At 47.1% G+C, this 20,821-nt stretch overlaps 1 protein-coding gene across 3 annotated transcripts in view; it reads left to right on the forward strand.

Annotated features, from left to right (window-relative positions):
* The first annotated feature begins 4,354 nt into the window (after positions 1–4,354).
* LOC135822297 (pneumococcal serine-rich repeat protein-like) overlaps positions 4,355–20,821 on the forward strand; it is a 34,692-nt gene continuing 18,225 nt past the window's right edge. Inside the window, exons 1-10 of one of the 3 annotated variants that reach the window (XM_065335031.1) lie at positions 4,355–4,851; positions 8,756–8,818; positions 9,220–9,679; positions 13,375–13,698; positions 13,916–14,110; positions 14,809–14,854; positions 16,533–16,789; positions 17,761–17,856; positions 17,966–18,034; positions 18,652–18,704. In XM_065335031.1, coding sequence (XP_065191103.1) covers positions 4,838–4,851; positions 8,756–8,818; positions 9,220–9,679; positions 13,375–13,698; positions 13,916–14,110; positions 14,809–14,854; positions 16,533–16,789; positions 17,761–17,856; positions 17,966–18,034; positions 18,652–18,704 — 1,577 coding nt within the window. In that variant the 5' untranslated portion in view covers positions 4,355–4,837. Of the gene's footprint in view, positions 4,852–8,755; positions 8,819–9,219; positions 9,680–13,176; positions 13,207–13,374; positions 13,699–13,915; positions 14,111–14,808; positions 14,855–16,532; positions 16,790–17,760; positions 17,857–17,965; positions 18,035–18,651; positions 18,705–20,821 lie in introns of those variants that run through there. The other 2 variants (XM_065335032.1, XM_065335033.1) reach the window with 2 other exon arrangements.

A 20,821-nucleotide genomic window follows, 5' to 3' on the forward strand; every position in this document is an offset into this window, starting at 1 on the left:
TAGCCGAAGTTCGTTATAACAGAAATGCACTCACACTATACAAGCAGCAAGTTATGACTAGACTGTACTGGCAAGTGGCCCTACAATATTTTATTTGGTTCCTTATAAACGAAAACTCTTCACTATAAAGGGTCAATTTGTATGGGTTCAAACAGGGACATGGACAAGGGTTCGCTGTAAGGCCACCCTTTCTTTTTTCGTTGTTTAACGTCCGCGCCCGCATACCTTTTTGCCTCCGACCGGAAAAAAAAAACAAGAAAGTAGTAGTACCAATAATATGCGAAGTTGTAAATACATGATTGTGTAGTTTCACATCGTGCCGATCATGACCTTAAACTTATAATCTTGCCTCCCGGGCATGCCTTTGTCTTGTGTTCTTTTTCTTTTTTTGTTGGCTTTTAAATATCGTACGGTGTGTGTCCTAGTAAAAATCCAGATGTAATGAATTCATGACATGCTAACTCCATGCTATGTACCTGTTTTGTTGGATTCATCAGGCATGTGCTCCAATGTACCATCAAAGAGTGTTGTTCTATGCCTGCAAGTGCCATTAGACCCAGAAATATTGTATATATCACATGCCGAGTTTACTGGTCAAAATGTTTGATTGGGGTTTCCAGTTTTTGGAATGGGCTTTTTTTTCGCCCTCCCGCGTACCTTTTCGCGAAAAAAAGGACGTTAAACAATGAATTAACAAAGGGTGGCCTAATCACGAAATTCGCTACTCAGTATATGCGAGTTTGTTATAAATGGAGTCAATTGTAGTTCATGTACCTTGACATTCCGTCGTCTCGACCTCCACAGAACTTCCTTCCAAAGAAAACAGCCACGGCCCAACCTACTTATAATATTGATAACGTTATACGTGATACCAAGAGATAATAATAATAACCTCCCAAGGGCTTATAATATAAGGGCTAGTACTAGTACGTGTCAGAGGTAAGTAACAAAAATAAACCATCACCAGCTTTTGCTCTGATCTGGCATACTTCAGTGCAGTCCGTGCGCCAGACCCTGTTTTCATGGTTTTGGCCCGATTTTTATTTTCTGCGCGGGAACCATACTGTCAAGAGTAGATAAACAAGAGTGTGCAACTCCGGATCTCTCCTGCACAATCTGCAGATACCCCGCGCCCACGGCGGAATTTTTTGTTTACGTCACCTTTTTTCAGAGAAACGCGGCTTTGCCGCAGAGCAGTGTGAGAGCACGTGCTGGGCACCGGCCTTGTAGTGTAAAGCCCAGCCAAGTGCACGAGGGAAAACTCTCCAAAAGGCTCGCAGCGCGTGCGTCGTCGAAAAGATTACGTCAACAAAAAATTCCGCCGTGGGTCAACCCATCCGCGAGTTGCACACTCTTGTTTATCTACTCTTGATACTGTGCATACATGCAGACGTTATGCAGGGAAAGATGACGACGCCGGCCAGTAAATTGTTGGTCGATTTGTTGCCTACCTCGAGGCCAGTCGGTGAAATGAGGGCTTCCTTCTTCAAGAAATATGTTGCCAGTTGTTAGTCGGATGCCACTCGTCTTCTAAACATCGTACTTGATGCAACCAGCGCAGTTGGATGGACGGGAGGCGAGGAATTTATCGTTTTCGATTTTCACCCTATTCTGGGTTGCCATTACATTGCAGCTGGCAGCACCACGAGGGATTTTTTTGCACAAGGGAGACTAGGTGAATTCAACTCCTCAGAGATATCGCCATGACAGGGTAAGGTTATTTTAGCCCTGAAATTGTGTACAAACCAACGGCACGAAATTATGGAAATATTTATTTTTTCGCAATAATTGCATGTTTGTTGAAAAAGTGTAGCCATCTTTGTATTGTGGCATCCTGGCGCCGGCGGTGTATTTCGCAGGGAGTCGTAAAATATTTTACGACTCCCTGGTATTTCGTAACTATACTGCATGACAATAATTATTATTTATGAGAAATGGCAGCGATTGTGAACAATGTACAATCAACAGCATTGGCAAAATTGATGCAGAGCTGTATGGTACTTGTACTTTAGTACAATTTGCCTGTATATTGGTATTTTACACACAATGCATGAAACAGAAGAGCAAAATTATTATTGACTTATCAATTTATAACCGCAATCAGTAATACAAGCTGGATCGACATTTTGTGTACACTGTATTCATCTAATGTAAAACTGTGGAGACAATGTGCAATAAAACGATGAAAATGTGAAGAAATTGTGTAGAGAAAAAAATACTGATTGCGGTTATCAAATTGTTGTCTCCTCGCCGTTTTATCAATTTATAGTTAAGAGATAAATATGAAACCCATGACCAATGCCATTGACCCAGGGTCTGTGCACCTGCATTAAAAAAATCCCCTGTGGCATAATCATGTACATGTACATGTACTCGGTGCATACACATGCTTGGGGGGGGGGGGGGGGGTGATACTCTTGCTGCTTTACATGGTGGAAATTGTGGTGCTATGCTGCTTGGTATGTGTGTGCGTACGTGTGTGTGTCTGTGTGCGTGTGCGTGTGTGTGTGCGTCTGTGTGTGCACACTTCACTTTCCAGCTGTGTATTGATGCCTATGTAGATATCACCATGGTCAACAGGGTCAAACGCTTCCAGCGGACAACAGTGGATCACCTCATTTCTCCCACTGGAGTGGTCCTAGCTTGAAGTGATGTATGACTATCACTTCTATTGACTAGCCTTGAGGCATGTACCCAACGTCAGCATGTCTGTGATATCAATACATCACACTTACATTTGAAAGCTATAATTATGCTGGAAGGCAGTCAAGTGGGCTTTTCGTCAAACACAACCCTACCAATGAAATGAAGGCAACTGGCAGAGACCACTAATGGTAGGGCCACACAAGGTGGCTGTGCCAGTGGGGAAGACCCAGCTCAACAAGGTGTTATTGCAAGTTTGATCGGAACAGCACCCTGGTCCAAATCCTCAATATCAGTGAATCTTACTGGTCCATGTGGCTGCTGCCTTGACTCGTGATGCCTACGATTGGATGCAAGCTGCACGAAGTATGTTGCAAAGAAGAGTACAATGGATCTTGAAATTAGCATGGGAGGCGTGCACTTCGTTGATAACAGCAGAACCTTTGCATGACTATCATAACACTCTCCTTATTGCAATATTTAGCCAATGCTCCATTCGTTGTAGCAGCTACCACACAACTACAAGTATGCATTCATTACCTGGCTGGCTTGTATAAACTTGTGAATGCAATCACGTGATGCTTCGTGCACATATGCTCCCATACTTAAGCGGATGTGCGCGTGTGTGTGCATGTTTATGGGTGTGTATATTCGTGCACGTACGGACGTGTACATGTCTGTGCGTTTACATGTACATCCAGATGTGTGTGGGTCTGTTGGAAAAAAGCGCATGAACACGTGTCAATTCACGTGTGCATGTATGTACGGGTGTGTGGTAAACGTATTCTTTGCTCCATGCGTCCGCCGTGAATGAAGGTACGAGACTTTGTGTCATAGCTTGTGGCGGTTGTTCTGTAAATAGTAGCACCGTATCCTGGCCATCCGCAGATGCCATTTTTTTACTTCAATTCTGCATTCGCTCAGGTGCTGTGTTTGTAGTGTCATCCTCTCTGCATGAATTATTAATATTTCTTTCCCACCTCAGTACTGTATTTGGCTTGATATTGTTGCTGTTGTACATACAAGTATAGGCACATGCATTGATCTGCGAGGGTTTGTGTTTGGAGCTCCAGCAACCTGTTGGGGGGTTCGCGTTGTTTGTAAATTTGTGGTCTACGGATACAATGGTCTGGCTGGTGCATCGCAGAATACTAGGCCCCCTTGAACGATTCTGTCGGTCGTTCCTAAGTCCACCAATTGAAGACATGTGTGTCAAAATGTGTCAAAAATACAGTGTTGACGAAAGGTTGGTATCACCGCTGTCGGATTTTTTGCACAAGCCAAAATTGGAGGATACACTGTTGGCTATTAAATATCTCTTTCTAATTAAATAAGCAGGAAATAGCGAAACCCTTGTACAAACCAACGGCACCTACGACTTTTTCTGAACTGGCGTAGATCTACGGACTGTACGAAGAGTACATAACCCGCCGCGCGGGGTCAATACTCTTGGTACTAGTACTACTACAGTAGTCATGGTAGTCAGTACACTGTAACTGGCCCTAGTACTGCACTGGCTGTCTGACTCCTGCACTGGTAATAATCTTATGACTGACACTCAGACAACTACAGTGCTGGCAACTGAAATCCGACCACCCTGCTGGCGCGGCGCGCCGGCAAGGGGGTCGGATTTCAGTTGCCCCATTGTAGCTGAAGACTCCCAAAACAAAACTGTTTTCAAAAAATCACTTGCTACAAAACAGCATGCTGATTGTTGTAGCAAGCTTTTCTGCCAGACTTTCGCAGTATCTGTTTATTCCGATCCTCTACTTACTGTAGCAAGGGCTTTGCTTTCTTCTTCGTCAGCGGTGTGCACTACTTTGTAGCTACCAGTATAATGATAGTTGAGTAGAGGAACGCCGAGTTTGAGAGATGAGAGTAGTGCTAACTAACTACATTTACATGCAGATGAAAGCTTGGCCCGACCGTATTTCTTGATGCTGAAGGTTTTCATTTTATGGTAGAGATTTTCAATTATTTGGAACATGCTGTTCACGGATCCTGGCCTCTGCGAAATACAGTTAGAATATTATGTAGCCTGTAGTTGTAGTAGCTAGAGTGCAACGTGTTCCCCGTATCGCGAAGTCAGTGTACTTGATACTTTGGCTGCACGCCCCCATGCACTGGACTCTGACTGAACGCGTGAATTCCTGAGGAGTGAGTGTTTCTGGAGTTACTCATTCTCACCAGTGAAATGGACAATCAAAGGTGAGTTAGAACTTAGCAGCCATATTAGTTTCCAGTTGGTTATATTTTGTCACGGCAGTGTGTCGTAGTCCATACATATACTAAAGTTGTACACGTAGTAGGTTCACATTCCATTCAGTATGCTAGCCACAGTTTTCTCTTCATCTGTAGTCATTTGACTGGATATAATTATAGTGTCACTATTACGGTATTAGCAAGAGTACGTAAACCAGAGTGTGCAACTGTACATACCAGATCTGAAACAGCGCAGTTCGTGCACTACGTCACTATGATGAGGTCAGCCAAGCCGCGACTTGCGTATAGCTCACATTTTCGTGTTTCACAGCCCGGAAATCAGCCACGTTTGCATGATTTTAGACGTCCTGTTTTAGGATTTCGGTGTTTTTGTGTGACTGTGTATGCTGCGTACATCCGCTGGCAAGTAAATTCACCGGGCTATCTGTATCAAAAAATCGAAATCAGGACAAACTCAGTGACCTGCACCACCGCGACCGGTTACGCAACTTTTCACCGTACCTGTGGCACCACCATGTGGTGTGCACCACCATGCCGTCAGAAATGACATACTGCACGGATTACGCTCCCTCAGGAACCATCCTGAGTTGCACATTCTGGTTTATGTACAGTAAAACCTGTAACTAAAGACCACCGTGACTAGCGACCAGCCTGGTACTACCGACCACTTCGCCAGGCACGGAAGGTCTCACATTCAAAATGCACTGTGACTAGCGACTACCTGCTGAACGCGACTAACGACCGCCTTTTCTTGTCCCAAAGACGATTTTTGACCCGTAACTAGCGACCGCGATGTGGGAAATCAAATGTTGCTCGAAGCTCCTTCTAGAAATTTTGCTGATTTTCCATGGTCCTGAATGGAATCTTTCGATACTACAGCTGAACAAATGAACGCAGGTAATTTTGACTGTGGAGTCGGTGTGGACTGCACTACACCTGTCAAAATTTCAAGCGCTGTCAAGAATAAACATGATAGGAAACGTCTTGGAGAGCGCATGGAAAGCGCTCTCTGATCGATATTACTACTCGGAGGAGAAACGAAGACTGGGCGGCTCTGTCACCCCAGTCATACAGACGGATCGACGATGGCATCAAGGAATCTAGAAGCAAAGCAGCACCACAAGGTCCTGATGCTGAAGGATCGCGTTCAAGCAATCGAGGAGTCACAACAAGGACAGTCGGTACAATTGATCGCATGAACAAATTTGGAGCCCAGCGCAAAACGAAACTTCCCCAGGGAACGTTTGACTCCTGGCTTCAGAAGTAGCAGCTGAATTTGAAGTCTGCAAAAAAATTAATCTTCTCTCTCTCTCTCTGTGTCTCTATCCATCTCTCCATCTTTCTCTCGAAGTGTTGTTTGAACTGAAATAAGAATGACATTGCGCAAGTCCTGGGGAATTGTATTAGCTGCATTTTGACATACATATCATATAATGGGATCCATAATTATATGGTCACGCGGTGCAAACCTCTAACTAAAGACCACCTGGTACTAAAGACCGCTTTTGCTGGCACCAAGGGGTGGTCGGTAGTCACAGGTTTTACTGTACATGTACTCTTGTTATTAGGCATAACAAACGGTAGTGCCACATAACAATTAATATACTGCTACAATTATAAGGCTACTTGGAAGTTCATACATGTTATGTAATATTTATGTACAACATTGGCAGTCCAGTATGAGCATACACATGTGCACGCATGCAGCACAAAATCACAGGGCATCCTGTACGCACTTCACTTACTGTGCTCGGTTGCATGCATGTACATGCACTGCATTCGAAGTGACGTTACGAATATTCGCCATGTCAGAGTAATATTCGTTCGAATGTGACAAACCGAACGAACATTCGGTATATTCGTTTTACCACTAGAAATACACAATGTGATATGTACCGTAATTGGAGACTATTCGAAGTCATCACAGCGGATAAGCGTCATGGTGTTATCCTGCTTGGACAGGAGAATCCTGACGAGACAGTCAAATCGTGAAGTCTACAGTGAACAAGACCCATTCTTCCGTTTACGTTGTGACTGTTCAGCACAATACATTCGTTCACAGTGTTGAGACGGTATTCCGTCGATGACTTCAAACAGCCATAAACCAGTCAAACATTGCATCGTGAAAATCGAAGTATGTAGGTCAGCCAAAAACCTCAGCTTTCCGTTAGTGTAATCGTTTTCACGATACCTCCAATGGTTGGTAAGATATCACGCTCGAACGTTGGGTGACAGCACTTTTCTCGCTCCGAGCACATTTCCGGGTATGAAGCGGGGAATTTCCCTGGTTCTCAAGTGCCAGTCATCCGAAATTTTGCGTAGATCCTAGTGCTGGCTACCTGCTGCGGGAGTGTAAAAACAATCAGAGCTGGGCGAGCAAGGACATTGGAATGGCCGAAGGAGAAAGGGATTGAGAGCATTCCCAGCGATATGGTGACCTCGCTAGGCTGTAGAGCTGGGCTTGAAAGCTCCAATTTTGCTGGGTGATAGCTCATTGTGTTCGCGCTGAGAAGAGCTTTCCGGAGAGCCCAAGATTGGGAAAATCAGGCTAACTTAATTTCGGTTGTGTGCTAGCCTGCATGTCGGTAGGGCCATTCCACGTCTGCCTGAACATCTAAAGCAGCTCATCCTGCTTTCATTGTTATCACCAACTGTACGGTCATTTAGACCTAAGTATGTGCTCCACGGCAACATCCACTACCTGCAGTCATGCCTGCCTCTGTATCTGTGTCATCAATAACCATGGGCCTCAACACACAACAGTTGTACGCGTAGAATACCTCAGTAGAAGGATACAACACAGCAACAGCAACAACAACGACAGCAACAACCATAACAACAACAACAAGAATGATTGCTGATTGCCAGGTACAGGTGGCAGCTTCAACAACAGCAATACAACTCTTGCAGGGACTGGGATGTTGAGACAAATGAAAAGAGGCTTAAAACAAGCAGCACCCGAACCACATGATGTTGGTAATCTTAGACGAAGCAAATGACATAAAGCAGCCCACTTACAGACACTGATAAATGACACTGACGGATAATTTTTATCCATTTTTGTCTGTATTAATTTTAGTGAGCTCTCCGGCACTGTGGCCAATGCCAATGTATGTGGCCACTGTATATAAATGTGTTATGTAGCTTACCTGGTATTAACATCACATGTACTACATCTCTCTCTCTCTCTCTCTCTCTCTCTCTCTCTCTCTCTCTCTCTCTCTCTCTCTCTCTCTCTCTCTCTCTCTCTCTCTCTCTCTCTCTCTCTCTCTCTCTCTCTCTCTCTCTCTCTCTCTCTCTCTCCCTCTCTCCCTCTCTCTCTCTCCCTCTCTCCCTCCCTCCCTCTCTCCCTCCCTCCATCCCTCCCTCCCTCCCTCCCTCCCTCCCTCCCTCCCTCCCTCCCTCCCTCCCTCCCTCCCTCCCTCCCTCCCTCCCTCCCTCCCTCCCTCCCTCCCTCCCTCCCTCCCTCTCTCTCTCTCTCTCTCTCTCTCTCTCTCTCTCTCTCTCTCTCTCTCTCTCTCTCTCTCTCTCTCTCTCATTTCCCCCTATGTGTTCCTATCAGTTGCTGTGAACACCTTGAGTGGAGAGCGCTTGCTCGAGCGTTGAACCCGGGTTCTTAATCCACCATTCCCAGTTCGCAAGGCTGGGTGGGGTTATGAGCAGGCTTTCATTTCATCTTTTCTTATTATTTCTGCTTTTTATCTCATAATAATAATTCTGCGCATTTTCTCCATCTGCGCATAAAATCTAGACTGACAACCTGCTTGTTAAATCATGCACCTGCTTGCAGGCATAAAAACCTGTTGTAGAGGTCTCAGCCCTCATTTGTTAGACTTGCCTGTCTTTATAAATGTAACTATACTCTGTATGTGTTTGTGCTCGTGCAAAGATCTCGACGCAGGCCATCCCTGCTCTCTGATATGGAAAGGCACGGCCGTGGTCGGAGTATGTGGTAGGTTCTTTTTGCAGTAAACCTGTTTTATATACATGTGAGTGTCCTTGTTTGAGGTCATGATTTCATTTATCAAATGAAACAAACGCCGTTAGGCGCTACGTCTGCCACCATGGTATAATCAGGCATGGTGGTTGCCTGGCACGAGCAAAACTTCCTAAGCTGGTTGTGTTTCCCAACACGATTGTAAAGCTGGTGGTGGTAATGTGGGTGTGGGAAAGTTTCTTTTTTCTTTTCAAACAAACATCATGCCTGCAGGTGTTTATCAATAACCCCTTTCCCTACGCCCCAGATTTTTTTCAGAGATGGCCTAGTGGCCTCTTCCGCTTTCTTCTTAGGTCCTAGTGTGCTCTGTATCATGGTACGTGTGCTTGTGCGGTTACTTGCCTGTTTGTTTGCAGGCTGGGTGAACAGCCAGATGGAGTCAGCCCGAAAATACTCACTCATCAGCATCAGCTCCAACAGCAGCAGCAGCAGCATCATCAGCATCACCAGGCACAGTCCCAGCATCACATAAATCTGCAACACCAGGTAGTTGCTGCTACCATGGCTGCGCATCCCTATACTGGCTTAGCACCAGTTGTGGCCATGCCTCACGTGCAGACAGTAGCTGTTGCTACTTCACCTGCTCTTCCTACTATACGCAGCGAACGTGGCTTGATGGGTGCTAACCCTATAGTTCAGGCCATTGGTAATATCCAGACAGGTTTAGTCATGCCTAATAAGCAAGTAGCAGCTATTGTAGCTGCTACTGGTGGCCAAAGTATCCTGACAAGTACACCTGCACATCAACCTGCTGCTGCTGCTGTCACCGGTGTTTTTCAGCAACATCAACCAGCTTCTAATTTGCAAATGGCACACGTATGTCACTTTATATGCTTGCTTGTGTGCGTGTGTGTGTGTGTGTGTGTGTGTGTGTGTGTGTGTGTGTGTGTGTGTGTGTGTGTGTGTGTGTGTGTGTGTGTGTGTGTGTGTGTGTGTGTGTGTGTGTGTGTGTGTGTGTGTGTGTGTGTGTGTGTGTGTGTGTGTGTGTGTGTGTGTGTGTGTGTGTGTGTGTGTGTGTGTGTGTGTGTGTGTGTGTGTGTGTGTGTGTGTGTGTGTGTGTGTGTGTGTGTGTGTGTGTGTGTGTGTGTGTGTGTGTGTGTGTGTGTGTGTGTGTGTGTGTGTGTGTGTGTGTGTGTGTGTGTGTGTGTGTGTGTGTGTGTGTGTGTGTGTGTGTGTGTGTGTGTGTGTGTGTGTGTGTGTGTGTGTGTGTGTGTGTGTGTGTGTGTGTGTGTGTGTGTGTGTGTGTGTGTGTGTGTGTGTGTGTGTGTGTGTGTGTGTGTGTGTGTGTGTGTGTGTGTGTGTGTGTGTGTGTGTGTGTGTGTGTGTGTGTGTGTGTGTGTGTGTGTGTGTGTGTGTGTGTGTGTGTGTGTGTGTGTGTGTGTGTGTGTGTGTGTGTGTGTGTGTGTGTGTGTGTGTGTGTGTGTGTGTGTGTGTGTGTGTGTGTGTGTGTGTGTGTGTGTGTGTGTGTGTGTGTGTGTGTGTGTGTGTGTGTGTGTGTGTGTGTGTGTGTGTGTGTGTGCATCCGTAGCATCTTGTGTGTTTCGCGAACACAACAGTGGGAGGAACGCATCACCAATGAGCAGCTCCGAGAGATGTGGGGTGATCCATCGCTATTGTCCTCCCGGCTTCGGAAGCGGAGGCTTGAATGGCTTGGCCATGTGGCCCGCATGTCGGACAGTGGCGGGTTTAGGGGGGGGGGGGGGGGCGCGGGGGGGGGGGGGGGGCGCGCCCCCTCCCCCTCAAAAGTTTCGACCTAGGTTTCGAAAAATAAAAGGCAGGGCGCGCGGGGCTAGCTACAAGACATGTACTCGGGGCGCGCGCGGCCTGAAACGATCGTCCAAAAGCGGTTGCACGGTAGACCTACGGTGCTCGAGCTGGTGTTGATTGTACACACGACAGACTAGTACAGTAGTACAGTACAGTGTACAGTCTACAGAGTGCGTACAGTGAGCATGCACGGCTACAGAAACACGGTGACCTGACTGTGTACTGTTGTACAGTGTGATCCCTGCTGGGATCATGGGACGCGCTTGACGCGTCTTCAACGTTACGTACAAACATCGAAGAAAAGTCTTCGATCAAGTCAACCAAAACACGATTCGAATGCCGAGGGCTCAGGCGATCATCCTCGTTCGAATCGTGTTTTGGTTGACTCGAAGACTTTTCTTCGATGTCTCAGCGACATCCCAAAAGGCCAAGCTCTAGCCAGCAGAGCCTGGAATTTTTGTAAAGCGTTCCTGTGGCGGCGCAACTCCTGCTGCCGCTCCAACAGGAAACAGTGGGAGTGATGAAGTTGCTGTTATTCCAGTTGAACTTTCGGAGCGGACTGACAGTCACACTCCGCCAGACGTGGAAGAACCTGTTGTCAGCGAGCAGCCAGAACATGAAGAACAGCGCACAGTGACAAGTACCGCTGCCTATGTAAAGGATGCTTTGAGAGCGGTGAGAAATTGTTGGACTCGCATAAATAATTGCAGTTGATTCGCTCACATAAGGAAAAATTTATATGAAGACAATTTCATGGAGTCAGAAATAGAAAGACAATAATTTCATGGAGTCAAAGAATAGAAAGACAATTTCATGGAGTCAGGAACACGTGGTTGATTTTATAGACATGCATGCACAAATGATTGATAGATGAGAAGGTTGGAATTTATGGCAGATAATAAAAGTTTAACGAGGATATTCACAAAGTAAGTATATCAATGGCAGAAAGAGCTTTTCGGAAGGGACCAGGGACACGTATCACTCTAAAATCAGAGGGGAGAGCGTTCCAGAGAATGCTTCCCCGAAACATCATGGTCGATCGTCCCACAGGCCGACGAAGAAAGGGAACTTGAAGCAAGTTCGACACTTGTCCCCGTGTGGTGCGCTGATCCTCCGGAACAGTCTCTGGGGCCGTTCGGGTGAATAACTGTTGAAGAAGGGGGCTACAGGAGGAGCTTCTTGACATTGGTTTTCAAAATGGCTGACCTGGGACAGTATCATGATGTCATCTACCCCCACCCCATCCCGCCTTGATCCCGGCCGCAACCCCCCCCCCCCCCCCTCAGCCAAATCCTGGACACGCCACTGTCGGATGTTCGTGTGCCCAAGCAGCTGTTGTTTGGCTTCCTACCGTCGCCTCGGCCTGCGTGTGGTCCCCGTCGTCGCTGGAGGGCTGTGATTTCGGCTGATCTTCGGCACATCGGCATTGAACATCTGGCTTGGTATGGGATTGCTCAGGATCGGTCTGCCTGGCGGGTGTCTGCCGTTGGGCCGAGCCTCGGCGGTCCTTCCCATGACCAATCTCAACGGGTGGACTGTCTTATCTGCCACCGTTCGTTTCGTCGGCCAGGCGACAAAGCAAGACACAAGTGTAGCGCAGAGCGAAGTCTCCCCATCCAGGAGCAGCGTGGTGCTGTGCAGTGTGGTACATGCAGGAGGTGGTTTCACTCTCGTGGTGGCTTGCGTGTACATCATTGTTTGGCCCTGGAACCATCGGAAGCGTCCGCGCCGGCATCACCTATTCCGCTCAACTTCCCAGCTTCTCTCTTGTGTGTGACATGCAATCGGCAATTCAAGTCAGTGCCTGGTTTCAGACGTCACAAGTGCGACCGTGGCCATCGAGCAACCAAGTCTGATAGAGCGTCGTATGGTGTTCGCTGTTCTCGCTGCAACCGTCAGTTCCGTCGACAGAGTGACCTGAGTCGTCATCTCCGTTTCTGCTCCTGACAATGACTCTGGCTCCTTTCGGAGTGGTGTGGCCCTTGTGGCAACCAAGCTACAGTAGTAGTAGTAGTAGTAGTAGTGTGTGTGTGTGTTTGTGTGTGTGTGTGTGTGTGTGTGTGTGTATGTGTGTGTGTGTGTGTGTGTGTGTGTGTGTGTGTGTGTGTGTGTGTGTGTGTGTGTGTGTGTGTGTGTGTGTGTGTGAATGTGTGTGTGAATGTGTGTGTGAATGTGTGTGCGTGAGTGTGTGGATGTGCATGTGTGTGTGAGTGAGTGTAAGTGTGTACATTCATCACTATTCTGTGTGATGGTTCTGTGTATTGTGCATTACATGTATGTATATTTTGCATGATACAATGCACATCATCTGCGATTGTCAACTGTTTTAGCGGCTTGTGAGTACTGCGAAGACACATCAACCCTACGTCAATTTTTGGCACTTTCTAGTTTCTATCCAGGTGCGAAAGCAGTGCATGCGCAGTCTGCTCTGAGCCTCTCGGCAAGTCACACACTCAGCCCTGGGTACAAAATGGTATGACTTATTGCAAGTGTGTGACTTACAGATGTTGCAAGCCAGTGAACAGGTTTATTGTGAGGAGCAATTGACCCCAATCAGCATAATGAATGCAGTAGAGGTGAGGTGACAACGTACAGGTATTAGCTGAAAGGCTACAAGTCTAGCATACGACACCCTGTATGGTGCAATGTGTTAAAACTGTCACATCACCTGTCGCGCCACACTACCACAACAGGTACTGTATGCATCCACAAAAGACCATGCCATTCTTTCTGTTGTCCTTCAGGATACACATGGCGTTCCTTTGGCTGCTGTTGGTAGACCAAGCACGGGACCCAATGTCGTACAGTGGCCAGGCCAGCATCAGCAGTCACAACTACAACAATCAGTGCAACAGCCGCAGCAACAGCTACAGCAGCAATCGCCAAGCAAGCCGCAGTTGAATCACTACCGTGCTGCAAATACCGCTATGCTCTCCGCCACCAATTTACTGTCGTCTGCTGATACTGGTGGTATCAGTGCGCCACCGACGAAGACAGTTTCGCATAGCGTACCACGCACTGTTGGTAGTTCCAGCTGTGCTGTTTCTACTACAGCTGTTCATCGGAATGTAAGTACACGTGTGCCTTGTACATTGTACACAGTCTATCCTGCTTCGTATAGACACGTATTATTTTGGTCAATGGATGCACTGTCACTTTCCCTCAAGTATTGATGTACGTGCACCCTGGATGTGGGTATCCAGAGTTGAAGTACACTGCACCTTGGAAAGTATCTAAGACCAGCGACGCAATGTCATTATGGTGTTTTGCGTGCTCATTGTTTAGCCTGAGAGAGTTGCCCAAGCTGCCACTGCCACTACTGCTACTGCACCTATGCGTGTGGGTGATGTGAGCACATCCGGAGGTGCTTATTCCTTATTACCTACTCCTATTGATCAACAGCAGCTTGTCTATAACAGTCATGCGGCATTGCCACAGTCTCACCGTGGTCATTACGGCCATGAACCTGCCACTCTTGCTGTAAGCATGCTCATTCATGCCCTAATATTGTGTATCAGCTTCCGGTAAGCAAGTGGACCGATCGACTCTACACAGCAGATCATGCATAGATTTCTTAGTGAAGAGCAAATACGCAAACTGCTGTCAGTTGACAAACTGCCATTTCTATAGTGGTGCCTAAAAGTGAAGTTGGAAAACATTGAGGAACGTTTGGACGTAATTGTACTACATGACCGTATTTGTTGAGTATGCGAACCATTGCGGCATGTACAGAGGCTTTGCACCTATCATGCTTTCATATGCCGTGATTGTATCCGAGCAGCCTGTATGGTTATCCAAGTATCAAATCAATGTGTCTTCATCGTCTTGTCACTCACCGCCACCTGCTACACACAAGGGCGGTTCTGACTGTGTGTGTGTGTGTGGGTATATAGTGTACCCCTGCCAGCTGCACATCTAACCTGGGGTCTTAGGCCAAGTATGTGGTGCATCCTAAATCTTTTTGTACAAATGCCACTATCAACACCCATGCTTGCCTGTAGCCATCTCTTTTCTCTGGGACCTTGTTTGCCGTGATTGAGTGGTAAGCAAGCAAGATGGAATATGATATCACATGTGACCTTGCACTCATTCTATGTGTGTGTGTGCGTGTGTGTGTGTGTGTGTGTGTGTGCGCGCGCGCGTGTGTGTGTGTGTGTGTATGTGTGTTTGATTCACAGGATTCGGTACCACTACCTACTGTAGAGGCTGTATCCCCGGCATCAGGTAAGTTCCTAGGGCAATCCCATTCTTTCATTGCTTAGCCTTGTGTGCAACGTGGTAGATGAGTTTTGCCACCACCCAGCCCTCCCCAGGCACCACCCAGCCCTCCCCAGGCACCACCTAGCCCTTCCCAGGCACCACCCAGCCCTCCCCAGGCACCACCCAGCCCTCCCCAGGCACCACCCAGCCCTCCCCAGGCACCACCCAGCCCTCCCCAGGCACCACCCAGCTCTCCCCAGGCACCACCCAGCTCTCCCCAGGCACCACCCAGCTCTCCCCAGGCACCACCCAGCCCTCCCCAGGCACCACCCAGCCCTCCCCAGGCACCACCCAGCCCTCCCCAGGCACCACCCAGCCCTCCCCAGGCACCACCCAGCCCTTCCCAGGCACCACCCAGCCCTCCCCAGGCACCACCCAGCCCTCCCCAGGCACCACCCAGCCCTCCCCAGGCACCACCCAGCCCTCCCCAGGCACCACCCAGCTCTCCCCAGGCACCACCCAGCCCTCCCCAGGCACCACCCAGCCCTCCCCAGGCACCACCCAGCCCTCCCCTGGCACCACCCAGCCCTCCCCAGGCACTACCCAGCCCTCCCCAGGCACCACCCAGCTCTCCCCAGGCACCACCTAGCCTTGATTAGGTACCACATAGCCGGGACCAGCTGGTGACCATTTTTCACCAATTCCACATCCGCCTACTTGTACTTTCCGAAATATGGTCCTCCGTGTGTTCTGTATCTGGGTACATGATTTACTGAAGTGTTTGCCACAATGTCCTTGTGTAGGTACAGCATAGTATGGGGAACTCAGCACTATGCTAGGACAATGCTCACACATAGTACTTTAGCACTTTTATTCCCGAGGTCGTGACATTGCTGTATTTATACTAGTACTTGTATAAGTTACAAAATACATTGCACACTAGAGAGTATTGTGTTATCGTCTATGAAGTTAGTAGTGTTTGTTGTTTTTCAATGTTGCCCCTCTATCCTTATTCATTCTTCATCCAGTGACACCAGTAGGCTGTACTTAAGAGTAGTGTACAGGTCGTCCCTCGTTAATACATAATCTCTGGGACTTGATGTTATGTATTAACGGGGTTTATGTACTAAACGAAAGTGTACATAACTTGCTTGTGTACCAGAATTTTTTCACTTTTTTCAACTTTTCTGAGTGTTTCTTGCTACCATGACTAGGGAGCGAGATATTCTTGATTCCCTCAATATATTAACATAAAAATTATGTTATAACGGTCACAGTCAGCGAAGATTCTACAGTTTACATGATAGCATGCCAGCCGCGCCTGTATAGTCACTCGGAAAAAAACAGAGCTTTCTCGGCTTGTGATGTGCGCTCTGATTTCTGAGCTAATTGCGTCCACAAGTAGAAACCAGAACACAATGTGCCTCCACTGGAAGGCCGAAAGACCAACAAAATTAATTATGTATTATTGAGGTAGGTGGCGTGCGGGTCCGGAGAAATGTTATGTACTAACGGGGTTTATGTACTAACGAATTATGTACTAACCGACAAAATTTGTATGGAAGTGACCACGTTTCGTCCGGGACTTGAGATTTCTGATGTACTAACGGGGTTTATGTACTAACCGGACTCGTATTAACGGGGGACGACCTGTAGTAAGATTTGTGTTCTGCATCTGTGATTCTTGGTACTGTGTTATCAGGTGGTGAAGACGACTCTGATAATGATAGTATTGTTGAGCATCATCATGCCAGCGGCGATGGTGGTGCTGCACGGGTACGGCCAGCTAGTGTCATGGGCACGGCCGCAGCAACAGGAGCGGCCGTGTCTCGTAAGGTCAACACACCATCACCGCAGCATCCCATTCACAGCCGAGATTACCTTATGTCTGCTCTAGTCCAGCTGGATGGAGAAATACTCAAATTTGAGCGAAAGATGAGCAAACTCAAAGAACTCAAGGTAGGGGAGGGGGGGGGGGCTGGCTGAAACTTTGTGATGGCTTTCTCAATGTAAAGGATGGCATGCTTATAAGACAGTGCCCTTATGTCAGCAGTTGGCTACAGAGAAAATAAACAATCCTGCCTGTCGTACATACAATATCATACAATTTTACCGTATAACCTGGGTGAAAATTGTCACTGTCCAATCAAAGAAATGTTTCACTTCTAAGTGAAACATTTCTTTGATTGGACAGTGACAAGTTAATTAGTTTGCGTACTCAACAGCAATTGGTTGAAATTTGCTGACTGGATTTACTCCATCATTTTCACTGAGGCTACAAATCTGGTCCTGGTCCTGTGCAGTACTGTCGTTTTTACAGTGCTGGACTGGACTTGCCCGAGAACTGTGCTGCATGCATGTTGCATTGTGAACCCATAATCTTCGCTGTAGCTGTATTGCACAGCTACAGTGTGTCAGTGTGTCAACGATTGCCTGACTCAGATGCAGAAACTGTGTTGCGCTAGGGTTCCTTGTCTTACTTTATCTATAGACCTTATGCACGCTGGACAGATGTACGAAGTTCTGTACTAGGACCATAGATGTGTACATGCATGGTTGGGTGTTCATTGTGTGCTATACATGCGCATTTGACCAATTTAGTCTCATGATCAATGGCAAACAATCGCTTTTCCAGCTTCATCTTTTCGGATAGAGCTAATGAGTAGCTAGATCTCTGTCGAAAAAGGTTTTCGTATGAAATGCCTTCAGGGCCCATTTCTTAGTGGGAATAGCAGTAAACACAATAAGGTCCTGCACGTTCAACACCCAACCGGGTCTACGAGATTCTACTGGATTTCATGCATCTGTACAAGGTGCATAAGGCTTATTGGTGCAGTAGGTTTTGGCTATTTAAAAATGGCGGTGCATGTGCACGTACCTGTGCGTGTGTGTGCGCGCGCGCGCGTGTTGTACTTGTGTTTATCCATCAGAAAGGTGCAGAAAGTCGAGAGAACTCACAGCAAGACACTTGTACTAGCTCGGACCTCCAAGGGAATTTCATTGATCGCATCTACGCTGAAAATAAGGTAGGTTTGGTTACCATAACTACATAATGATATGACCCTTCCTTCTTATGGTCACCTTGCTGTGATGGTCACCTGGCTGTCCTATCGTTATTTTTCTCTCCTTGCACAGCGCAAGGCACAAGAAGCGCATTCAACTCTTGGAGCATTTTGTTTGAATATTGAGTCTGCGGGTCCTGGGGTAAGTTGATTTTGTTTTCCTATTTTGATCTGCTACATAAGGTGGGTGCTGTTTTGCCTGCCAGAGCTGGAGCAGGTGACCTGTTGTTTTCTCCAGATACATGTATGTTACTTTGTGGGAATACCACCGGAACATTTTGGATGTGCATGCCAGGTCAATGCCGAAGTGATGGTTGATGGTACTTGGGGCAGGCTCGTTTGTTGTTGCTGCTGTGGTATTAGCAGCAGTGGTGATGGAGAGTACCACCAGTGACATATTCAACATTACCTGTAGCCTCGAGGACGTCTCAGAGATTATCATGCGGGCATTAACAAAGTGTTATCTTGGATGCAGGCATGAGTGCCCAATCATATTATATGCTATCAGAAGACACAGAAACCTGTGGAAAACACCATGTGATCAATGCCCAGTAATGCATACCGTCCTTGAAGCTCATTGGCATAATCATTGTTCTATGTTCAAAAAATGTTTGGATCCAAAAGAGTGACTCAAGGACTGGTGTTTTTTTAGGTAGTAACAATGAACTTTTTTTTGTTTTTTTTGTGCAAGCCTAGTTGAACCCTGTTTTTGTGTGTGCGTTTTTGTCTGTATAATTATACATTTGTGTCTGTGCACAGGGACTGTACAAAGAGCCATCGGACCTGGAAGTGTATCATGAAATCTTGAACAAGTAAGGCTTGTGACTGTCTGTGTCGCCTCTCTGTGCCAACCTGTTGCCTTCTGGTCAAAGTATTACTAATATCAAGAGTCCATAAACAAGAGTATGCAACTGTGATCTCTTTTCTATGGGCCAGATGCGCGGGGCGCTGCCTTCATTACATCATTCAGCTGCAGTTCGCGCACTGCGGAAAATCAAACACAAAATTTTCCCTCCGGTTTGAAATGAACTTTTGTACGGAACTGGAGTTCAAGCGCCAAAATCTAGAGATCACGTAGGTACTGGAACGAATCGAGCAAAAACGAATGGGCTCGTACGAGAAATTGTGGGTTTGAGTGCATGCTTTCAGAGCGTGATGGAGGCAAGTTACGTAATGAAGGCAGCGCGCCGCGCACTGACCCATAATCACAGTTGCATACTCTTGTTCATGCACTCTTGCTATTATCGGCTCCACAATCCAGTGCATTGGTGCTACTGTATATAGCCGTAACAACGAACTGCCTGTAATTCAGACACACATACCGTATTTTCCGGAGTATAGGCCGCACTTTTAACACATGTATTTCATCCCAAAAAGTCGTTGCGGCTTATACTACTATGGTCAAATTAATGGTGATAAACAGGGTAGATGTCTGTAAAAATCTGGGTGCGGATTAGGGGTCAAAGGGGTGTACCGGGTACCCGACCGTTAATCTCGGGTACTGTTAGTAAAAGGGTACCCTTTTGGATTTTGATGAAGCAGTCAGTACGGAGCAACACTGCTGGGATCGTGTATTCCAGGCGGGAGTCAATTATTTACAACTCCAAGCTGGATGTCTGCATTGTTGTTGCATTTTCGCACCTAGTACTTGGTCCGCCCAGTTAAAATTGGCGCTTATCTTCACACTTGTCTCAGGAAAGAAATACGAATATTTGAAGCAAGCCACGATCACAAAGCACTATATACATGATTATTTACATGTCAGTAAGCAACTCAGTCGAAAATTTAAGCAAGTTACACATCCTCCTCGCCACTATCGTCGCTGGAGGAAGAGCTCAAAACGTACGATCCGGACAGCTGCTGCACGGGTCGTTTCATAGCTTGTTCCACTTCTCCTCGTCTCGAATCACGCTCAAAGGCAGTGCGTGCTTGTCAACTTCCCATCAGAAGCTGAGTGAGACTGCCCGCATGTTGACTGTAAGTGTTATCCCCGTTCGTCGCAACAATGCGTCTTCATGGTCTTTGTTTGAGACAAAAAGGCAACGCCATATCAGTGTCCTTTTTTCAAATGGCCTCTTGCGCTTGTCGTACTTGCTGATCAGCACCCATACCCACGCGAGCCGCTGGTGCATGGTGCTTGAAGATCTACATGCATGTGCAGCGCAGTGATAGCTTCCGCTTGATGTAGCACCTGTGCGTACTGCACCTACAACGCCGTGCACCAGGCTTTTCGGCTAGTTTCCTGAAAGCCCTTTGCACGAGTGTTTCTCTCAGGACTTCGTGTTTTCTTTGATTAGCTCCTTTGCCCTGTCCTCTGTGAGCTTCAAAGTGTGTCCGCCGGATTGGTCTCACTTATTGGAGATATCGACATGAGCTGCAGTTTCTTCGTCAGCGATTTGCTGGTGATAGCCCTTCACTAGGCGCTGTAATGTGCAAGCACTGAAATTCAAGCTCGCGAAGCGCTTTTTCAGCTTTTCTATACCTCCCCGGGGTAAACAATCCTTGCCATCAGACAGCTGGAAGTAGACAGAAACTGTGTTCTCCATCGCTCTGAAATGCGAACATCCTGACCTATTTTACGGACTCGAGCGGAGGTTGCAGTGTTTTCTTGCGCTGACGGAAGTGTTCGTCGGCGGCAGCTCCGTCAAAAAGACTCAAACGAAACGATCGCAACTTCAGTGATGGTTTGTGCTGCCATGTCGTCGGATGCAATGGTCAATGGTTATGTTCGCATGGTGAATCGGTGGTTCCATGCCGTGTGGCACAGGCAGAACACCAAATAACCAAGTGAGAAGATAAGCGCCAATTTTAACTGGGCGGACCAAGTAGATCTACTGCTGCGACTATCAGACACCAGTCGATTTGCGAATCACAATGTGATATCAAAATGCAACCCGAGAACAGATGAATTAAAATCTTGATTCATGTG

Source organism: Sycon ciliatum, chromosome 8 (genome assembly GCF_964019385.1).
Source record: "Sycon ciliatum chromosome 8, ocSycCili1.1, whole genome shotgun sequence".
NCBI classification, from domain to species: Eukaryota; Metazoa; Porifera; class Calcarea; order Leucosolenida; family Sycettidae; genus Sycon; species Sycon ciliatum.